Consider the following 24,260-nt stretch of genomic DNA (forward strand, 5'->3'; position numbering starts at 1 on the left):
TTAAAAAATTAATCTTGCTGGATTTTTTTATGCCTACCTGCCATTTTCACTGTTTCATATGACCCCACTACAAAACGTACTAATATTCATAATATACATATACATAATATATTTTTAAAAATCTATTTTATTTGACACATTTGTGTGCATGTCAGAAATGTATAAGAAATATGTACACATTGTAATTTTAGATTTTTTATGTCCTGTTTATATATAATATTGTTATATATAAAATGTATTAAAATATATAATGTTTTTAATCCAAAATTTATACATTTGAGGTTATGTTTTCTTTACAAAAAACAATGCACAACAATTTAAAATATTTTTAATTTCCTGTCCTGGAAGCTGGAAATGATATTTACATTATTAAATTCCCTTAGGTAATATATTTAAACACTTTTTTGCTGGAAAATAATGACTTACTCTGCAAATTTTTGTTTATAATATTGACCCCAATCTATACTCTGAACGTTAGATTTACTATAGTTTTGTGTTTTTGTTCCGTTAGGTCTCTTGTTGCGAATCTCGCTGCTGCCAATTGCTACAAAAAAGAGAAACACCTCGATCTGGAGGAGAACTGGAAGCTTGTTGAAAAAGCCCAAGTTTACTACATCGCTGTAAGTAGAAATGTCTCTCTTGACACTTTTGCCTTTTTTGCAGTTTGTCACTATGTGTTGCAAAGTGTCAAAATTCATTTTTTCAAGTTGTTGGCAATTTGTCTATTCTTTTTTCGACCAAGCTATCAGATTGCCGAGGGTTCAACTTTTTCCTCTTTATGAAGGATAAGAGTTTTTTTTTTTACATTTTTTGATTGTGATCTAATGGGAGAAACATTGTCATTAGAGAGTATGTAACTTCTTTTCCAAACCCTACAATGCAGCGATGTATGAAGTCCCGAAGGGCCGTAACTGGTACTGCAAGGTGGGAAATGCAGTCTGAAGTGCAGTTGATCTGAATGCAGCATCATACTCTTTGACCGTTGAGAGTCTAGACTAGAGGTTTGATCGACAGGTCACAAGGGGACGGAATGACTCACTCTGAAGGTCATCGGCCAGACCGAAGCTTACATTTACTGCACATGCACCTTAAGCCCTTGAAAAAACAAGTTTGTCTAAGCGCTTGTCTGCTCCGTCAGTCAACTGTGCTGGTTAATTCTGAGTACACTCTGCGAGACGAGATAGATGCAAAAAGCCGCTGCTCGTAATTACGGGTAATCAAGGTTGGTGTGAAACGAGCGACCCCATTACACTCCGACCTTATTGTTAATGAGCCATTGCAAATGTGATTGGGATGGCTCTTCATGTGAGTCTGTACCTGCTGTAAGCTCCATTCATCGTGGGAAAGTCTGGCATCCGCATGGACTCGGACATCATTTGTTGAATACCTGTATTGTAGGACTGTGATTAACCTCGATGCAGGAGTCAGTCTTTGAAGCTCAATTTGGCAGCCATTGTAACGTGACACTCTAATCAAATCATTTTCGTCCCTGATTAAACGTTTTTCATCACACTGTCGTTTGGTGAATGGGAAGCTCGAGGCTATACATGAATATTGAGGAGCCGTTGTGTATTGACGGCCTTTGTGTTTTCTAACTTGACTGAATACCCCAGCGTTTATGGAAAAGTGCCCTGATGGCTCAGTCGCAACATCGGCTTGTCGCCTTTTCGCGCAAGGTGCTCCACCAAGCATTGAGATCCGCATCAAGTCATGCCTTTGGATGAATGGCTGTCCTCAACGGGAGAGAAAGAAAGCGAACGAGCAAGCACATTCCAGTGTTTATTGAAAGTCTTGTCCCCATTTTGTCAGCCTAGGCTTTTCGGTAGTGCTTGTTTGACAGCGACCCTGAGGGAGAGGTGATAGTTTCTGTTGTGTTGCCCCGCTAAGTTTGTCTGAGGATCAAATTTCAGCTGAGATTGGAGTGTTGAGCGTCCCAGCGAGCAGGCTTATTTTTCCTCCACAGGTCCAAACTGAGTTGTGATAGGAGCTTCTTCAGGTCTCCGTTCAACAGACATGTTTAATGCATTTGGCCAAGCTGCACAGCCACTCCAGCCCCCCATTTTTCTTGTTCTCGCTTCCTCTCTTTCTGGCCAGAGGCAGCCCGCTGATGGTCGAGGAGTGTGAGAATTGATTATCCAGCCAGAGAAAGTTCATTACTGGAGTAGATCTTCTCCCACCTTAATGGTGGAGCAACCGTTCCTGAACTCTGCCCCTGGTCATAGTTTGGTGAGCAAGTAGACATAGGACCCGGTCCCTAAAGGAGTTGACTTGACCACAGCAGGAACACCGACCGTGTTCTTGGTGGTCGAGGTGTCTACGGACTTTCTCTTTTTTTCTACATGCACATGTTTCTGAGAAGGGACTCCAGTGCTTGTTTTGGCTGGGCGTCAGATCTTGATAGTTTGAACTGAGAAACTGAAAACAGGCCAGTTGATCAAATAAACTGAGTGCTCTTGTTCGTAGTCCTGCTGGTTATCTGGGAGTCTCTGTATTCGACTGACGCAGGATTATGTAAGAGATTTCCTCTTCCACATAACCATCACAGGCTGTGGCACCAGCCAGTCTGTCCTTCTTGTGCATCAACCCGCATCTCTCTCTCTCTCTCTCTCTCTCTCTCTCTCTCTCTCTCTCTCTCTCTCTCTCTCTCTCTCTCTCTCTCTCTCTCTCTCTCTGTCTCTGTCTCTCTGTCTCTGTGTGTTTTTGAGTATCTCTTCTCCTCTGTGTAGACAATAAGGCAAGAGTCTCATTGTGCAATGAATGCAATCTAGACTAATTCATTAGGGCTGGTCAAAAAAAAAAACAAGATAATTTTTTTTATTTTATGTACTGCATAATATATACAGCATAACCAGTGTAATATTCACAAACAAACAGTTCTTTTTAGTGAGTCAAATACGTACTACATTAGATACATACGGGTTTATATTTTAACAAAATAATATTTTTATATTTTCCATATTTAGCTGTCTGTCGGTATATCTGTCTCTGTCTGTCTGTATATCGATTTGTTTATCTGTCTGTCTGTCTATCAACAAAAACATGCAAATGCTGGAAGTAATGATAGCTTGAGGTTATTTTAGTAACTTGATTTTAATATGACACTAATTGAATCAAACAAAGAATTGGTGAATCAGGATCGAAACAGGAAATATATTAATAACCGAAATTGTAATTCATCCACCTTTTGGGTCCTCTGCGTAAAAATGATGATTCCAATTCATTTAAAATGCAAATATGTTGGCTGGGTTTGTAGTGAGTTAGGCTGGATTTATCATTTTTGGCTGTGCAAATATGTAATTGCCATGTAACTGGCAACCGTTTGAGCCCATCTGTGAGATCACAATACAGTGGTGGTCAATCTTCAGCCCACCCCCTTAGAGAGCTCTTACACTTGACTACTTCAGATCTGGTCAGATTTTCTCTTAGCTCCCTTGACATTATAGGAGAGCACATTGTGACGGCTCCCCAGTCCACTGGCAGAATTCTTATCTGCTATTTACGGAATCATGGCCCTAAAATTGTACCGTATCATGGTATCAATCAGGGCTACTCCATTTTCCACCCAAGCACCTCTCGGTAACCACCAAGATTTACTCATTTAATGGTAAACAAGGACATATTGTGAATCTTGAGTGCAGAGGTCTGCTTGATAGTCCTCCGCGGTGCATTTTGCTGAGATTGTTTTTTAAAGAGGGCTGAGTGGAGACCATCCAGCACCATTTCCACTTAATGCACTGTGGCATGCTTCTGTGCAGTGATAAGGGAGGCCTCCTTGAGCTGTAATCTCCATTGACCTTGTGTTCAGAGTGGAAGACATCCCTGTGTGAGCATGAAACCAAGCAACTCGCTCACTTTATCCTCAGGGATTGATTTTAATTTACCCTGATGGTGTTCTATTGAAACCCTAGATATGCATTTCCTGAAGGAAATACAAGTGTTTGCAGATGGCATAAGAAAATAGTGGCTACAGATGGGTAAAATGAAGTCTTAGGATTTTGTTCTGCATAAATGAAATGCTGAATTATTGGTGCTTTTTTTTGTTTTATCGACATTCAGCACATGACTTAGTCAGTTCACAGTCATAGTATCAACTCACAGTAAAGTGTAAAGGCGATTATAAATAATTTTTATATGCAAGGATGAAACAACCAATTACATAATGATTCAGTAAGCAAATATGTACGTTTATAGTATTTGTGAGTATGTATGAGTAAGTGTATATATATATATATATATATATATATATATATATACATATACTGTATACATGCATATATTTATATAGTTATATTACTATACCTTATATAGTATTTAAATATATTTATATTTTTAAGTAATATAAAAATATATTACTATTATTTTTATAAAAATATCAAAAACAATACATGTAAATATATTTGTTGTATTTTTCATTATCTTGATCAAAATAATTTTATAAGCAAGTTTAAAAAAAAATAATTATATCATAAATTTACAGTAATTTCGACTAAGTACAGACTCCGCCTCACCTCAACTAACTTGCAGTAAGGCTGAAATCATCAAAAGTTATACTTATACACTAATACTTAATGTCTAGGTTAGAACAAAGAGTGTTTCGGGAATATCAATACTGTGCCGCCTTGCAAGCTCTGTAAATATTTACAGCAATACTCTTGATTGTTGTTCTCCTCGTTTCTTCTTCTCCCCTCCCTCTTTCCTCAGTTTCATTCATCTGTAAATCAGATTAACGTGAGGGAGTTTGTGCGGTAAAGCACTGATTAATGATGCCTGTTGCCGACTCCCAGTGCGCCCGCTACCGAAGGGTGCAATTGGACGAGATGAGAGTTAATAGAGGCTTGGGCCGGGCCGGGCAACATGCCGCTCTGCCACCGTGGCATGGCAGAGGACAGCATGCAGGCAGAACAGCCATTTTTCACTGGAGAAGAGAAAGAGGGGAGGGAAGATGAAGGAGGGAGGGGTGTTGAACTTGTGCCAAATGTTTGGTGGCAGGCTGTTGCTAGGAAATCAGAATCCTGAGGCAGAGTGTTCTTCAGTGAGCAGTAATGAGAGACAGGAACAGAGCTGCAAAAAACACACTCCAAAAATGGAGAATGATTTCAGATACTGAGCACATTCACAGGGCCAGTAGTGCTGTGAGTTCTGTTCCGATTTCTATTGGAATGTGAAATTATGGTCAAAATGTCTGTTAAAGGGATAGTCCTCCCACCAAAATTATTATTGTCATCAATTACTCTCCTTTGTTGAAGGGAGATATTTAGAACAGTGTTCGAGTTGCTCTTATTCACATCTCTAGTCCCCATAAACATGTTAATTTTATGTAAAAAGAGCAGTGTGCACATTCCACTAAATATCTCCCTTTCTTTTCCACGCAAAAAATAAACTCATACAGGTTCAGGACAGCATGAGGATGAGTAAATGTTAACAGGAATTTGGGGTTAACGATCCCTTTATATTGTCCTTTTCATCATAAATAATACATTTTAAGCAATTATTTGGAGCCTTTAAATATTTCCCATATATTATATTATATTATATTATATTATAATTATCCAAGTAATTATTCAAATAAACAATCAGTAATAAAAAAAACAATTTAATTTATTTCGATCGAGTCATTTTCTCTCTCTAAAAAAGGTTTATTTAAACAGCATTTTCAGTATTTAAAATAAACCTGAAAAAAATTTAAATATAACTATTACATGAAAAACTGAGTAAATAATGTTCATTTTTAAGCGTACTATCCCTTTGAATCAAAGAAAGCTCAAATTTGTTGTGTACTACACCTGAGCATTAACCTCAGCATGTCATTTGTGTCTGCTGTGAGTGAACACGCAGTCTGTGAAGGCATCGACATACAACCATTCTCTTAAAGAAACTAAAAGCACCCCTCCCCCAACCCCAAAAAGGTGTGTATGTGTTCACATTAAGGGGGAGGGAGGAAATAGAAACGGGGGTGTGGTGAAGTGTGAGAGAGATGAAGATAATTAAAAGCGGGGTCCAATGGGCCTCTGAGGCCCCAGCTGCAGATGGTTCTAGAATAGGCCAGGGACATAAAAGAGGAGCTCTTGACACTTGCAGGCGTGTGCCAGTTCCACTGAGTGGATGCTTCGTCCAGGGAGGATGTGGCTGTTCCGTGGAGGAAGCCGTGAAAGGAAGTGTCACCTGTGAAAAAGAAACACTGTCTGTTTTCCACTCTAACACTATCTATAGCTTACTTTTCACATTGTGCATTTGCCTAGCATGAGCTTTCAGACCTGTAAGTGCTATGGTGCACACAAAGCAGGTTGAGCTACGTCTAAAATACTGTCAGCAGAGTAGGAGAGGGAAACCATTAACTGATACAGCGAGCAGTATGGCAGCCTACACCCTGAAGTGGCATTATTCTTTCTCTCTTTTTCTCCATCACCCTCTCCCTCTGTTTTTTCCTCTTCCTTTTTCCACCAATCAGACATCAGAGTTCCCCGGCAACCAAATTGGGCACAGGGCTGGGGGTTGGTTGTATTTCATTCTCATAATGACACCTCGTTCACAAGGGCTCTGCCGATGATTTCAGCGAGGTGACTTGCAATGCCATCCCTCCCACATAGGTATTGCTGCTTTTGCTCAGACAGACAGACACACACACACACACACATGCACGCTCACACACAGGCAGCCCTCCTGCTGACCTTGAGCTGAATCTGGCGTCAGCTGCCCACCAAACTGTATCCCCCCCCCCACCCCACTCAATTCCACCCAGAAAAGATCACACAATGCAAATCCAGCTAGGGAGGGAAAGAAAATGACTGGCAGCCGCCCTGTCACTGCAGGCTGGTCACTATGGTGAATTGTCCTGTTGAAATTTAAATGCTGCTGCTTAATCGGGTTGTCACAATACTAATATTTTAGTAGGCAATATTAGTACTAGAAATATTATATTGCATTATATTTAGGGGCCAAGCACTCAAAGTGCATAGGCACCTATTGAAATAGTTGTTGTTCTTTATTATTATTTTTCCTTTTCTTCTTCTGTGCGGGAAGTCTATGGCAGCTCAACCTGCTTGATGGAAAGTTATGAAATTTGGCACACTGATAGTGGTCAGTCCCAACATTAATCACACCAATTTTGGAGTCTCTAATTCAGTCCCTCTAGCGCCACCAACTGTCCAAAATCGCACTCATGTTTACGTTAATAACTTTTGAACCATAAGGGTTAGAGACAAAAAAAAACAACCCGATTGCACCACCTATTTGAACTGCGCCCCTATTGGTCGAAAGTGATAAACCATTATTTACCATTATTTTTTTTATTTTTTTCAGCATATATATCATCAATATCTTTTAATTGCTCATTGTTGCAGTTGGTCTGACACTCCCAGCCATGTTGGCATGTCTTATTGTCTTATTTGCGCTTGGCCCTGATAATTGCTGCTTGCAGCTATATTATTATTTAGAGCTGTCAAAAATAACATGTTCATTTTTATATAACTATAGATTAAATATATAAATATATGAATGCATAACATTTTTTAACACGATTAACAGCATAGGTTTTTTTCACCTCCCTGGCATCCTTTGGCTAGGGTTACATTATATCCAGCGAGAGAGAGTATAAGTGAGAGAGAATGGCCGACTGAAGTTTGTTTGCATGTTTCTGATATTCTAACAAATCGGAAGCATTTTGTGGCCCAGACTGCTATACCGAGGGAGAGCCCAAATTAATCATAAACCCTTGCTAAACGAATCTATCAATTTCACCTAGCTGTAATATTGCACTTATAATCTGTTTACCATTTTATTATTTTTCCCTAATAGCAGTCAGTAATGGCGAGGTCCTACATGATGATAAGAGCCTAATTGTACAATTATACGCACGTTGCATCTTAACCATTAGCCTCACTCCCCCCTTTTACCAATTCATTTATGCATGCACAGTACAAACACAACAGCAGCCAGTTAGGTATTATTTGCCATGTGTCTAATTTGCTGAGAATCAGGAAGGCATTTGTTCTAGTTGGGGATAGGAGGCTATATACCCAGCGGAGGCATGTTTGCAGTATAATTGAAGAATCATTAGCTGAGTGCATGTGGGTCGTGTGTTATAACGTGATGTTATGGCATCTCCTGTGACATGATTAGATAATAGTCTCGTTTAGTCACTGCATACATCAATTACTATTTCATTGTGTTACTGTACACTGTCATTCAAAAGTTTGGGGTCAGTACGATATATATATATATATATATATATATATATACACACATGAGACCAGCATGTTTTACTACATTTGCGAGGACATTTTTAGAAAAGCAAGTGCTCTCTAAAAGTTCCAGTAAATTCATGTACTCAAAGGAATAACACAAAAGCACAGTAGATGCCTCTAAAGTGTACACACACTCTCATGCTCATTGCCGTAAACCTCCTTCAAACACAATCCTTTCCTGTCACTGAATAGGACTCGAAACGATCAAAGCCACGTGAAGTCGCGTGTTAGATCACCGTTTGATCCGAAAGGAGTGCTCTCCATGGCCAATGAAAACCCCTCTTCCTGCCTGCCCCCGGGGAGGAAGCGACCGGCTGAGAGGTCAGGCTAATATTTAGAGATGATAAGTGGATACTGCTGGAGGTCTCCAGGCCTCTTGTTAAGGGTTAGTTACCCGTCTCTGAGAAACCCCTCCTTCACACCACCTCAGACACGGGATCGCTGCTCTACCAGACACTCCAGCTGAAACATTCATGTGCCACGGCCGTGAAATTGCCGCGAGAAGATGAAGTGCAGAGACACCCGAGTTGCAGCTGATTGTTTTTTAATGCGTTGAGCATTGAGACTCACACATTACTATACAGATCCGAGTACGAGAGTGGGATGATTTCGCCGATATGACAGGATCAATAAAATATCACAGAGTGTTAAATTCTGCATCAAGTACATGCTGAGATCTAGCTGAATGAGGCAGCGGTTTCGAAACATGGTGAATGATTTATATGCTAAATGACATTGAAAATATATCTCGTACTATTGATCTCATTCTCGAATTTATTTAAAGTCCTTCCCCTTGAGTCAAATGGTGCCTTGGCACCCATTGCAGGGGTTACCTAAGTGAGACGATATTACGCTGAACTTCTTTTCACCCATGTTTGTACGGCGCAGTCTGTAAGTATGCTTAATATTGTATTTTCCTAAGATTTATGAGTACTTTTGGGGCCCCAAAAAGAAGAGATAAAGTTTCCTTCAAAGCCTCAATTCACCTCGTCATTTATTAGAGGCGGCGGTTGGGTTGGCAGATCCCAGCTATGTGTGTGAGAAGAGTTGGAGTAACACTATGCAGATGTTTGGGCATAGAGCAGATGTCAAGATTGGGGGATTGGGGAAGGAGGGATTCGCACTTCTCTCAGAGCGATTGCTCGTTTTACATCACCTGCAATTGTAGATGGGTAATGATGTGCACATTTACGCAAATCCCTTCCTCCGTGTCTATATAGAGCTTGAATGTGGACCCGCTTGCGTGTAGTTTTTCAGAAAGCGAGAGGTTGTAGGTTACTTTTCTCTTGCCCACCTAAGCTCGTTTTTCCACTTTGTTTTTCACACTCTGAGAGTCAGCACTGGTATAAAGTGAACTGGTGTGGGTGAGCGTATGTTGACCTTTTGGTAGGCATGTATACCGAAGACCTGTATATCCTTTTACCTTTTCTTGTGTTTGGCTTTATAAATTTCTCTCTTTTTTTCTTTCTAGTCAAAAAATGTCTTGGAATGTTTGGAAGCATGCTCAGTGAAACATAAAATGTCTTAGCCCTGAGATATTTTTTTTTCCGTTTGCTTTCCTCTGGACAATGATGTTAACAAGCGGCCTTTGATTTATTTGTATATTGTTTTCAAATCGAGTTGTTTTTTTGGCTGAAACCTGGCACACCTGGCTGAGGCCCATCATCCAGCCTCCAGGGCACCGGCTGAAAGAGGCAGCAGCAATGCAGCTGTACCCCCCCCCCCCCCCCCCACACACACACACACACACACACACTCCCTCATATAGACAAGCAATGCTTCATCCATAACACTGGCCTTAAGCCTACTGGCTGGATGCTGTGGTCATGTTTAGGACATGTAGGAAATGCAGTGAGTATCAAATACATGTAGGCGTCATCTGACCTTCATCTATCCGATCTTTCCAGTCGGCTAAGCATTTAAAACAAAAGTTTGATGTAAGAGATTTAAATCGGACTGTATTTGGGTGTTTCTTCAACTTTAGCACTTTAATGTCCCAGAGGTTTCTTTAAAAAGTTCATTTTTATTTTGTTGAATGAAGGTCACATTAAAACAGTTTTGAAAAAGTTTTACTACCTTGATATTTTTGCAAATGTCTAGTATGTTGAGATTTCATGGTTTTACTCTTATATCAAACTCAAACGTACAATTAAAGAACCTACAAAAATCCATTATAAAAATGATTCATTAAATATATATATATATATACAGAAATTTTTTTTTAATATGGCTGACACGGTTGTAAATGAAATTACATATTAATTTTTTTTGGATTGAAATGTCAGTGTCATGACTTTTTTTCTCTTGCTCAGACAAATTTATATTAAAAATCACATTTTCACACTTTTTATCATGATAATAATTTTCCATCATGTACACAACACTGAAAAATGATTCAAAATGTTTCTATTAAAAAAAATAGTGTACTTGTTTACCAAGTATGATATGAGATTTAGTAGAAAATACAGAGAAATCAGGATAAATATCACCTGTGAATTATTTGTATGTGCCATTTTCAGCCAAGATGTAATTTGGTCAAATTATGCAAAAAGTGAATATTCTATTGTTATTAAGCAATCGTGTCTGTTTAGGGAACTGAGTAGGAGCTACAGTATGAGATTATCCTCAAAAACAAAGGAGGCAGCCATTTTATTAAAACAAAATGTTTAAAATTGAATTTCCACCCAAAAAATAGTATTGAAATGACTCTGTGAATTTTCAAGACAAAAGTGATCATTTTTGTTTGTAGAAAAATTCCTCTGAGAGAGTGACAATTGTGTTTAAGACAATTTATTTTCTGAAGCTCAGAATGCCCGTAGTTGGAGAAACACCCATGTATCCTAATGACAAACTGAAAACTATTTACCCTACAACAGGACCTCTTAGCGTCATAGACTGTCTTGTTCCTATTTATGGAGCCACTGACAAGAAACTATTAAAAGAGCTATTAGCCAGTGACATAACAATGTGACGTTGTGAAGCGCTCCATAATGGGCTCATCATCTGTGGTTTGCTGGAAGATGTGAGTCATCGAACAGGAGGAGCAAAAGAGGATGAGATGAGGAAGTGGGTGAATAAGTTAATCTGAAAGGAAAAGATTCCCGCTCCGATCTGTGTGCTTGACTCTATCAGTATCTCAGATGTCAGCCTTATCCATTAAAGGATTCAACAGATCATCATTTATGAGAGCAGGGGCTGCTATTGAGTTAAATCACATCTTAGTATTGACGTTACATGATTTTAAATGTCTTTTGTCTTTTTTTTCCCTCTTAGTTAAGTATATTTTCCACCAGCGTATTCATACGCTTAATTCCATAACAATACACATTTATTGTATAGAAATTGAATTATATTAATAAATTAGCACTTTCCTATACTTTTTACACTGAAATACTAATGAGCGCTTAGAATTACCCATAACAATCGTGGGGGCGTGGTGCTTTTATTAGGCCTGTTAATGGTAAGTGCTGAAATCCCCACAGTTTTGGGTGCTGTGCCTGGCTCTGGAGTTTCCAGCGCTCCGCTGCATGAATATTCAAACAGCTCCATTAATGAGAACAGAGCTGGATCAAGGCTGCGGGCTCCACGATATGCTTCAATATGAGTTTGAAGCAGCGCAGCTGGTGGGTATACGCACATCAGGATGTGATGCGGGGGCATTTCTGCCCTAGGATCTTTCTCAGAAAGAAGTCTTTTCTTCTTTTTCCTTCCCTTTTTTTTTTAATAACACTGTACATTTTGAAATGGATCTAATTCAAGGCGAAAAACACGTGTTGTCAATAAAAGAGCTGGAATAGCGTAGGATTCTGAGATCAGCTTGAGTTAATTAGCAGCGGTTTAACGAGTTGTGTTAAATGAATTATGATGCAACAGATTTCTGAAATGTCCTAATATATTAAATGGTGAAATATAGTGACATAAATTACACTACTGTTCAAAAGTTTGGGTAATTTAAAATCATATTTTTGAAATAAGTCTCTTATGCTCACCAAGGCTGCATTTATTTGATAAAAAAATACAGTAAAAATTGTAATATTGTGAAATATGACAATTTAAAAAATACATTTTAGTATTTTTGTGATTATTTTATCAGCGGGTTATTTTATTCTAATATGCTGATTTGCTGCTCGAGAAACATTTCTTACTACCAGTGTTGAAATTAGTTGTGCTACTTGATGCACGTTTTTAAATATTCTTTGATGAATGGAAAGTTCAAAAGAACAACATTTATTTGAAATAGAAATAGAATACATAGTAACATTATACATGTTTTACTGTCACTTTTGATCAATTTAATAATTCCTTTCTGAATAAGACTTAATTAAAAAAAAAAAAACTTGGACCTCAAACTTTAATGATAGTTTATAATATAAATATATTCTGCTACACAGTAAAAGTGTACTGTAGATATGATCTTTTACAAACCAGTGGCTTATTTGAATGATCTGTTAATTATTTACTACATTCCATGCTAGGCGGTTAATTTGAGAGAGACATTTACTTCTTTTATCTCTGTATATGTAAGGTGCTTTTGTGTTTTTGAAAACCATCCAAATAAGTCGAGAAAGTAGTAGTTTTTCATCCATCATCATTTTACCCCCCTTTTTTTCTGCACTTAACGAACACACACACACACACACACACACACACAAACACCAGCTCTGTCTTCTCTTCTGTGTGGGTCTTATCTTTTGGGCTCAGGAAGTAGTTTGAATTAACAGGCTGGCTTTGAAGCCATCAGGCAAGGTTAACCCCACAAGTATTTCCTGTTATGGCATCGCTCTTAATCCATGAAACCAGATTTCTCATCTGTAAAGTAGATAATGTGTCTGGAAAAGCAAAAACATTTACTATGGGTTATCATGATTAAGCAGCTTAGCCGCGACAGAGCGCTGGGGAATAGCGGCAGGAGACAGCTCCTTTCTCTCCCTCTGAAAATATCACTACTGGATTGATGCAGTGAGCTTCTCTCGAAAAACAATCAATTTCTACCCCCGTAATAAATGGCCTGTTTGTTTGGATTCATGGCAGAGTGGAACGAGGGAGTTTTCTTTCCTCCCCATCATGTCATACTCGCTTAATGAGCCGACTGCGCGCCTGATATTATTGACTGATAAATAACGCAGGAAATTACTTTTGATTCCATTTTGTATTCACATAACACAGCATTCCAATTAATCAGCAGCAATTTCTACTTCAGCATTACCTTTTATAAATGTATTCAATTTCATGGCAAATCACAGATGCTACAGCTTATTAAACCCCTCTTGATCTCGCATTAACCTTAATGTAACATGCACACGCTCTGCATCACCGAGGCCTAATAATACCGTGGCAACTGCTGGCTTCTTTCTAACACATTATTTCGCATGTTTCAAAACCACAAACCATGTTAGCACAGTAATAAACACCGCCCAGCCCTGCGCTGTCCTGCTCACAGCTAAACCTACACGACTTTGCACACTGTCAGCCAGGATGTGGTCAACAGCTTACCGTGTTTGCCTTCCGAAAACATCGCTTTTTACAAGAAGTCTCAAGCCACCATAGGTTATATACATTTTATCATACTAAGGCCAGACTTTAGCCTATGTCATTCTCAATAATTGCTGCTTGTTCCAACTTACAAAAGTTGTTGCTTGAAGTCAATTTGATGGCAAGTATATAAGTGTGTGTGTGTGTGTGTGTGTGTGTGTGTCTGTATATAATATATAAACCAATGTCAAAAAATCCAGGGAAATAATTGTTTTTAAGGTATTTATATTTTCAATTATATTTTTACACATTTGTTAGACCTTCAAATACTTAATCTGGGACAACAACAATGGGTAAACAAATGAATAATTATAGCTGTAAATATCACATAAATTATATACAATGTGTAGGCGACAATGGATGTGCCAGGCACTTTAAATAAAAATGCAAAACAATATACTGTACGTTATATAATATATAGCCATTTCATATAATTTAATAAATTCTTTGGTTATTAAATAATGCCTTTTTATACTGAGTTTCTTGACTATTTAAAATGTTTTTGTAACTGAAAAGTCATGCAGCGTGTTTGTCACCATACTGTGGGAATAACCCACCTGTTGCGTTGCTATATGTATAAGTGTCAATGGCAGCTGTCTGTCAGATGACTTGGGATCCACTGATGATGAGGGTCCCCACTCATGACCCACGCCGGACAGATGCATGCTATTCCTACCAGGGCAAGCTGGGGCTTTCATTTAAGAAAAGCAGGAAGTGTTTTCTTGTGCGTCTCATACCCACCAATTTAGCCCTCCCCTGCCCTCCCCCTCTCTATCCTGGTAAAAAGCATAGCCATGATGGGATTCAGGCTCCAATTAGTAACCCTTTGAGTGGAGGAGTCTAAACCAGGCAGATGTACTTGTGCAGATGAATGAAGGGGGAAGCGGATGTATGTGCTTGTACTTCGAGTCGGGGCTGTTAAATTGGCTCTGATGATTTCCATTTTGTGGCACAATTAGATTAGAGGAAGGAATCGCACGCTGATCAGTGGCTCTGAAATCAGGATGACATGTCTTTGATGAACCCTTCAGTGTTGAGAGAGGGAGATAATGTGACAGAGAGAGAGAGAGAGAAGCCCTGTTTTCACTAGCTCTCCCTGTCTGCCAGGGTCCTTTTTAAAAGGATTTTGCTCTGAGATCAGTTTCCTATAGCAGCACAGGTGGTATCATTTGTTTGTGTGTACTGACACAATTTTGACAAGAAAATGTAGCTACTGGAGAGTAATATGAACTAGACCCAAGAGAGAATGTTTCCGGGTCTTTAATCTGCTGGGACATTACCATGAGGATCGCTGTATACAAACAAACTACAATTCAAGCTGTTGAGGGACTTTACTGAGGGAGTCATTTCACGAGGGAATCTATGTGGTGTGTGTTTCACGAATCACCTTTGTTTGGTATAAAATAATGCTGCCACCATGGTGTGGTGACCCAGTGTCTTGCGAAATGTGTAATGCAGTGTATAGAATGGAATTAAAGTAGATTATGCATGCAGATTTTCTCATTTCATTCAGCCCTGAAGTCATTTTAGAGTTGTTTTTTTCTGAGTGACATACACAAAAGTAAAGAAAAACTAGCAAGGAGAGTCAAAGGGTAGGTATAGTTTGATAGAAAACGTTTTACATTTTAGGGAAAAAAATCATTACATTTGGACATTCTCATGCTGAGAAACTGCTGATAAAAGACATTTTATATATCTATCGGATTGACATGCATGATTCTGCGGTGCACGTAAGTACTAATGAAAAACGAATGTAATTGGTTTCTGCACATTGATGCATTTAATGCTAATGGCATGATGTTTAGCTGATATTTATTTTTTAGTATTATTATTTTTTGTTGCTACATCTACTAGGTCTATGCGATTTTTTTTTTTATATTTTTTTTTTTATGCACAATACATTTTCAATGATTTTGTTAGCAATTTAAATGTAAGTAACATTGTGAAAACCACTGTGATTTTAATGAGCTTTTTAGCGTGTCATAAATTCTTTTCAGGATTCTATCTATGGTGAATGGAAAGTTCAAAAGAAAAGAATTTGAATATTTCAATTAATTTTTCTGTAAAAACTGTAAAAGTCCTTACTGTCACTGTTGGTCAATTTAATGCATCCTTGGGGATAGAAGTAATAATAAATTTTAAAAATCTGAAAATATAACTGGTGCTTAATTTCAAGATATAGATTGGGGGAAAAAATGCTAATTTTCTAAAAGTAATTTTCTGAAGTGTCTTTGTTTTTACAGGCTGAATATCCTGTTTTCACTCTAGTGCTTCTGGACATGCTTTTCTGAAGCATCCTTATCTTTTGTGGTGACATTATAATGTCATAAAGATAATCAGTTTCAAATACACTGAAAGTTTAAAAAGAAAGTTTGAAATGTTTGTGACATTTCACTAATTTCTCTGCTCTGTGTCATATCTGTGTGTCTTTTCCTCTTCTCTTTTTCTTTGTATCCGTTGGTGAGGATGTGATCCTTTTGCCATGGAGAGGGAGCCTTGAACAAATTATTTGCACATCATTTGGGTAGCACGATGGTATTATGTAACACATTTTCCTGTTAGTAGCACAATTGAATTGAGAACACAGAGATGTTTGTGCCCGTGAGGGCAGAGTGACACACGCTTGTAGAGAAGTGACGCTCGACATGTAACGCCCTTCTGATGTGACTGTTGACAGACGATTCGCTCTCCTCTCGGCTCTGTTTCACATGTAGTGTCGTCACTTTGAAGGGTGTAGCTGTAAGCCATATCCTTTCTCACTGCACTTGTTTCAATATTTAATGGCAAAGGTCAGCCAAGTGAAGCCGCTGCCCCACATAAAAGATTGTTGAGGAGTTGTCTGTCAACTCGGTGTTGTCAGCCGCTCCGTTCCTCACAGTTTCTCAAGCAGCCTTGATGAATTGTTGGTGATTGATCGACCCTTATAAACACACACCGTCAGGTTTCTTTTGCGTTGGTGTAACTCTGCCCTCATTGTAATGTAGCTGTAAAGGAGATTGTAACTTTGTGCCATTTCATATTAAAAGGCTCAACACAGAATGTTTGCAATTTTTGTTTTGTTTACTGTAGGATGTGTTCTCTCTTTTTTTTGTGGGGATGGATTTTATTGCAAGTCCTTCGGTCGAGCTGCAGTAAGAAAACCATACAGTTGAAGCCTCTCGTTGGACCACTGTTGCCTTTTGAAAAAGGCAGAAAGTTTCCCTTTTTTCCTTGCAGGAGAGATAAGGCCAAGTGCCTGTGAGGATTACATTGGCTAAGCCCTTATCACACCAGAAAACTCACCGCCTGCTTCAGTATGACTGCACGTTAAAATCAAGAGGAAATATTCCACTTTTAAGTGTTCTTATTCCCATTGAAAGTCATTACTGGGCCAGAAGAGGACGAGACACTTTTTTTTTTTATCCTTTTTCCAGCCAGGTTTTTTTTTTTTTTTTTTTATGTTCTCACTCCTTCAGACGGCTGGTGAGGACTGCTGTTTAACGTCAGGTGGCTCTGTCAGAGCTGTGGCAATAAATTACCTCTTTATTACAAAGGCATTTATAATATCCGATTCCTCAGGATGAGGTTATTCTCCGCAGGCCGTCATGGTTACCAAACATAGACTCTTGGACATTATCTTGATCTTAAAGGGATTGAGAATGAGAAATATCATCCGCAAGTTGTTCCAAGTTTTTTTGTTGTTTTTTTCACCCTCAACCAGTGGAACACAGAAAAGAATACATTTTTAAATAAGTAATTATTACTGGACCTTTCAAGTACATATATGTACATGTACATCATACATATATTATTTAAGTATCTTGAAGGTATATAAATGTATACATACGGTACATGCATATTGATATTTCATTTTTTTATTATTATTATATTTAATTTTGAGTCATGAGGTGAACCTGAGAACTGGGTCAATTAAATGTGTTAAATCTTTCATCTGGTAAAGATCCAACTGAAGAGAATGATTAATTTACGAATGGGACACTGCGACTCTCACAAATTCATGTCTGCATCAAGGAGAGTTTGAGCAAATGCTGAGATTTTGTATTGTCTTTAAATATAGGTGTTGTATACGCTACTTTTTTGTCCTTTTGAAGGTTGACGGTCCCAGTTCTTCATTCACTTTCATTATATGGAATATATGTTCGTGATTCTCTTTTTAAAAAATCACTTTTTGTGTTCTACAAATGATATACAGATTTGAAATGACATGAGGGGGTGAGTAAATGATCACAGAATTAAAATTTTTGGGTGAACTATCCCTTTAAGTTTCAGGTTTTTTTGGGGGGGGGGGGGTGGTTTCCCCCTCCCTCTTTATTTTTCCACATTTTCTTGCTGTTTCCCTCCATTCATCTTTCATTTACATCTCAGCCCATACACGATTTTGACGCCTGTCCTCTTTTACCCCCATTTTTCCTTAGCTTCCATCTCACTTTCCTCTGCTGCATGTCCTTATTTCTCTCTGTCCTAACCTCCCTCCCTCCTTCCATCCATCTGTCTCTCTCAGTGAGCACTGTGATCACTTTCTCTCCTCTTCGGTCTCCCAGCGAAGCTAAAAATGAATTGGTTGCTTTGAAGTTTCATTGAGTGCGTTATTACAGGACTAAATAATGCACTAGGTGGCAGAGAGTTTTTCCTTCATTAAGACCTGCTTCCTGTCAGCGTACACCTGACTTCCTCAGCGATAATCAATCCTGTGTCCGGTAACCAGTCCTTAGGGGTGCTCTCTATTTGCCTCACTTTTTATTGATTATGATTATGAAGACATTGTCTCTGTGTGGCTGTCGGCAGCCCCGTTATGTTTTCCGTAAGCATATATTGAAGTGGTCAGAAATGATTAGTTCAGAGCATCCATCAGATCACAACCTGATTGCAGCACGTTAAAGTCAACAAATTGACCCCGTTTACTTTATTAATGCACTTCCTTGGCCGTTTTGTACACGATTTATCAGTAGTTCCAGGTTTGTCTTCATAATCCATCACATTAATAATTATTAATTTTATTATTATTTTAAAAATATAAAATATGTATATACAATTTTATATATTTATATAATAATATTAATAATAATTATATTATTTGTATACTATTATATATTTTATATATAATATTTAATGTTTATATTATATGTCAGTGTATTTGTTAAATATTATTATTATCGGTGTTATATTTATACTTAAAAGGCTACAGTTGACTTCAAAGTAGTTTGTAATGTTTTTGTTGTTAATTTTTCTTTTGGGTTAAAAGGCTAATTCCTTGTGAATTATTGGTGTTCATTACAATTATTTTACTAACAACGAATAACAGTTCTAGCTTAGTAGGCTTGGAGCATGAGAGTAATGCATCAAGTATAACTCATAAGACATTATTCCCAATGCTGTCATTTGATCACCCATTCACTGGGTCAAATGAAGCAATCAATAGATTGTTTCATTATGTTTTGTGATATTCTTCCAAGGGATTAAAATGCAATAGATGGAAGTTAAATTTCACTGCTGTAAAATTGGATTGTTGGTTGCTAAATAAGGAGTACCACCTTTTTTCTATTTCTCTCTCTCCTTCATTCACGTCTCTCAAGGCTTCAGTAAATTTAAGCCCTCCCAGGGTTTTGTAGTTCGCTCAGCACAGATTGCCTTAAGTGGCTTATGCCAATTGCAGTTTCTTGGTGCGGGCAGGGAGATGCCGCCGAGGGGGAGGACAGGAAGCGAGGGGAGCATTTAGCCATGCAATTACAGACAGAATGACTCCGTAGGTCCCCTCTCTCTCTCTCTCTCTCTCTCTCTCTCTCTCTCTCTCTCTCTCTCTCTCTCTCTCTCTCTCTCTCTCTCTCTCTCTCTCTCTCTCTCTCTCTCTCTCTCTCTCTCTCTCTCTCTCTCTCTCTCTCCTCTCTCTCTCTCTCTCCTCTCTCTCTCCTCTCTCTCTCTCTCTCTCTCTCCTCTCTCTCTCTCTCACCCACCCACCCACCACATGAGCTAATGTGCAGCATGGATGAGCTTCTTCCAGCCTAAACTTCCCCCCAACCAAACAAGCAGAGCCTAAAACAGACAGCATATTTATCAGTCCATGTGGCGTTGTGGCATCAAGCCTTTAAGTCATACAGAAGGGGTCCTTTATAACCGCTTCTGACCTATCACACTCTTATATGCTACAAATACAAGCTGTTTCATATTTGCTGGCATATAAGAGGGCCTTGTGACATCGTGCACAGGGTTTTTCCTCCATTGAAACTTTTTTCGTTTTTTTTTTTTTTTTTTTTTTGGCTGCCAAAGCAAAATAAGCAAGCAAATAGAATAATATTCAATGTGTTTTTTTCTTTTTCTTTTCTTTTTTGTATGCTAAATGAGCTTCTCAACTAAACCGTACAACGTGGGAAATTTTTCTGCATGAGTCACTGTACATAAATACAAACCTGTGACCACAAAACCTGTGACCACTTTAAATACTATATGGAGCTGTGGATGAAGTCAAACAGTTCGACTGATGGGAAGAAAACTTTGTTCTATTACTGCAATTACTATGAGATATTGTCTGATATTTTGTAGATTCATACTAAATTAGATATTATTCTTCATTTCTATTACAACTGTAAATAGTTTCTTAATCTGTTTTGGCTACTACTATTATAACAAATGTCATTTTATAGAAACGGTAGTTACATTTGGCTTAACCATAGTAATGGGGCGCTATGAATGTTATTACCTTGCTCTGGTTGTCTTTCAACTACATATGGCAGAGTTAAACTATAGAAGAATGATGGTAAATATTTAATAAGGGCAAGTATAAATTCTCTAAAGAATATCTGGCTTTAAAGACTGGATCTCTACCAAGATATTTGTTTTCCTCCTGTGTAAAAAAAAAAAAACTGTTGGAATATCTGAAGGCAAACAAGACCAGAGGACTTAATTCATTTGGAGCCTGATGAGGGGAAAATTATATTTCTTTACAAAGTAGGAAACAAACATTTTTATTAGAAGCACAGTCCTGATTCAGTAAGTGCTCAGTAAACTAGCCTAATATGAAGTTAGTTTGGCGTGTCATAGACTCTTTTATGTAGAAAATTCAAATGGCTCTATATGCTTACATGAGCAATAACCATTTTTATTACATGGCTCTCTGGACCACTTGATTCTGATTGGTCAGCCATAGCTTTATGTGGTCAGATGTTTTTGCATAATGACCAATGACTACAATATACAAGCTTTGTATCTCTTGTATCACTCTACGGAATTAGTATTAAATGAATAACTAAATTATTATAATTAATTTTTATAATAAAATTAACAACATTTTTATTGTTTATTTTATTATATATTTAAGTGTTTTTCCATTTAAACAGGATAATCCTTTCTTAATCCTTTCACGGTTTGTTTTGATAATGGCCATCTTGACTGTACACGATTCCTTACATGTCTACTATATAAATATAAAATGCTGTTATGTAATTGCTAACTTTGCACATGTGTGCACCTAACCTATACCGCTGAAAACCATTTTTGACCCAAAAAGCCTGATGGCTTAACCTTGTGTAATGAATAATTGATATCACAGATACACATATTAAACGTTTGTTTTGCAGTGACCTCAGCAGCTCCTTCTTCTCTTCAGCTAACTCTTCTGATGCTGCACTGGAAGGTGACAAGGGCTGATTTGGTATCTGACACAAGTGTTCACTCTCTCCTTTCAGTCTCTGGTCTCAAGGGTGATGTATACCAGAGCTGCTTGTCTGCTGTTTCTAAGGGCAAACAGTCTCGCCTTGGCCACCACTCTAATTACCATGGCCTTGGCAGATCAATGACTGATCCTTTTTTCCCCCCCATTGCACAAATGTGTCACTTTAGCTGTGTGTCTTTCCATTAGCTCGCTCAATCATTGGCGGCTGATGAGACCGAGAGCAGCATGCCTTTCTTATTGGCTAAGGTCCAAGGCCTCGCTAATATAATCCTCTCCATCGATTATGTTCTGTTGACTTTCAGGAGAATTTTTTAGAGGAGTAATTAGGAGCCGCCCGCCCCGCAGCTGCTCCAAGGAGCCAAATACATTAGTATGTACCGTCTCTTTTTAAATAGCACCAGTATCCTCATTGCTGTTGGATATGTTATTACACTCTCATTTTCTTGTAGGGATAGAGGGTGACATTTACATAATGTTAGTTAAAATGATCATATTTTTAAAGAGGAAGCGCTGTGACATCATCCAATTGGATCATTTAATAAACGGATGCTGGCGGATTCCTTTGTTAGCCTTTTAGCAAAGGTCTTTTTAATATGAGGACCTGAAATATCATCATGTGTGTAATTTCCAGGCACATTATATGCGCCCTGCAGATTTCTACAGAATTGGAATAAAATGCCAAAATTAAATAACATTTTAATGTTGTCATTGCTCTGAAGCAAATTTTAAATTCCTTTTATTTATAATTAATTAACTTAATTTCCACCTTGCAACTCCCTGCACCCCATTTGAAAGCCCTTGGATTAAACTATAGTGACCATTAGTGGGCCACAGTAACATTGCCGGTTGTCCCCCATTATAACTGCCCTGCATAAATCACAAAGTTCTGTTCATCCTCCACCCCTTGCATGTTAGTTTATTAAACATTTTGGCATTTTATTAATTATGCTTTCAGATGTCAATAAACATCTGATACTTTTAGTTTAACATACATTACCATATTCACATCCAGTTTGCAGATTTTCATCTAAAATTAACACAGACAAATCTTTAGATTCGGATTTGGTCTAATGATGACTTTCTTCAGGTAGATTTATTAAAAAAAAAGGTTATTTTATGAACACTGATTGGCCCCTTTTAAAAGTGTTAGGCAAGTGTTTTGCTCCAAATTATTTCTAATTGAAAGTAGTCCTGCATGTTATGATAATGTTACAGGCGTCTCATTGCGTTCCAAAACACCCTGGTTGGGAGGACAGGAGAGGACTTGTTGCATAATTACATGCTCCATGAGCCGATCTGTCTTGTCTTTGAAAGGATAATTGCCTGAGCGTCCTGATGAAACCTTTGTAGTTGAGAGAGAAGAGAAGCCGGTGGAGTTGTGCCACCCACCATGAATGTGTGGGGCATCAAGTTTGCTCTTTCATTCTTCACAGTTATTTTTAAGCAACGCAATTTACTCAATTGACTCTATATACACAGTGTCTGCAGCTCTGAGATGAGGATCCGATCTGTGTAAAAGCATCATCTCTTATGTTTATGGAGGTGTATGTATACAAAAATCTTTATATAGAAAATATCAACGGAGAAGTGACAAGCTATAATTAAATCAACATGTAATCTGTTTATGCTCTTTAAAATGCAGCTAGATTGCAAGTTCGTCTGCTGTCAAACGCAGGTTATTATGCTCCAGCAAGCTTCTCATTTTCTTTTTTGTTTAGAAAATGGCGTTTGCCTGATGTGACCTCGGCTTAATGTTTGGAAGTGTCCTGTCCGCTATGTGATTTTGGTTTATAGCGCACATCATGTGAGTTGCCGGCCCTCGCGTTGGGCGGCTGATAATGTTTACAAAATAAATGTCAGGTTGGCTGAAGCCTGAGGTCCATCAACACACTAGCTCACAGTGGACCATGGCTCACTTCACAAACCCGCTGTTTCCATTTAAGGCGCTTGACCCAGATTTCTTAATGACCTTTAGAGTTATTTTACACAATAGTATGAGAAATGAGCTGAAAATAGTGACCGTTCTTGTTGCTTTGCGACGGTCACAGTAGAATAGGTTACGTCCACCTCTGACCATTGCCCATGTTGCCTCGCTGCATCCCTGGCCTTCTTTTCCCTTTATGAATGACTGATGTTGCTATCAAACACCCTGCCCACATTTAGTCTCATCGTTAGGCATTGACAAGAGGCACTGCTGTTGATGTTTTCATCAGGGACTCTCTCCACAGTTGCCGTCAGATGATTATTTAAACAGCCATTAATCATTAATGGCCCACTTTTGCATGCGCTCTTATGTTTCTGAGGGCGCGAGAGCCGGTTACGCTGCGTGGCACGTCGCAATCGACAAACCGCCTTCAATACGGCTTATATTTCACTTTTAGCCTACGTCTCTACACGAGGGCAGGCATCGAGTTTGACAGCCTTCACACTACGTTGGATGTGTTTACACATTTGTTTCCTGTGGCGTTCGAATGGGATTTGACAAGCCCGAAGAGCGTGTGGAGGATTAATAAGCCCGACGGTTCCTCAGAAAGACTTGAGACTGGTGTAGAATATGTATCCACTTAAAGCAAGATGAGGCCAGACTGTGTTCTTGGCTCGCGATTCCACATCTTCTGGCATCCCGACATTCAACAGAATAAATTTGCAGTAGACAATAACATATTACCACCTCTTGGCATTGTGCCGTAAATTAAAAGTAGGTTTTTCAGTTCTGTGATTATTACTCTTGGCTGCTTCAGCTTCTTTGGCTGTAACCCTAATAGTTATGAGCAATTCACTGAAACAATGTTAAACAGTGACTTGATGAAATCACAGCA

The 24,260-nt window shown here is 38.4% G+C and overlaps 1 protein-coding gene across 2 annotated transcripts in view; it reads left to right on the forward strand.

Annotated features, from left to right (window-relative positions):
• Nucleotides 1-24,260, forward strand: part of adka (adenosine kinase a) — a 170,408-nt gene that overhangs the window by 94,798 nt on the left and 51,350 nt on the right. For both annotated transcript variants that reach the window (XM_077237060.1, XM_077237061.1), the window contains exon 6: nt 512-620. In XM_077237060.1, coding sequence (XP_077093175.1) covers nt 512-620 — 109 coding nt within the window. The remainder of the gene's footprint in view (nt 1-511; nt 621-24,260) is intronic.

The sequence above is a fragment of the Siphateles boraxobius genome, unplaced genomic scaffold (genome assembly GCF_051911475.1).
Source record: "Siphateles boraxobius isolate OS27281-9 unplaced genomic scaffold, OSU_SipBor_1 20, whole genome shotgun sequence".
In the NCBI taxonomy this organism is placed as follows: Eukaryota; Metazoa; Chordata; class Actinopteri; order Cypriniformes; family Leuciscidae; genus Siphateles; species Siphateles boraxobius.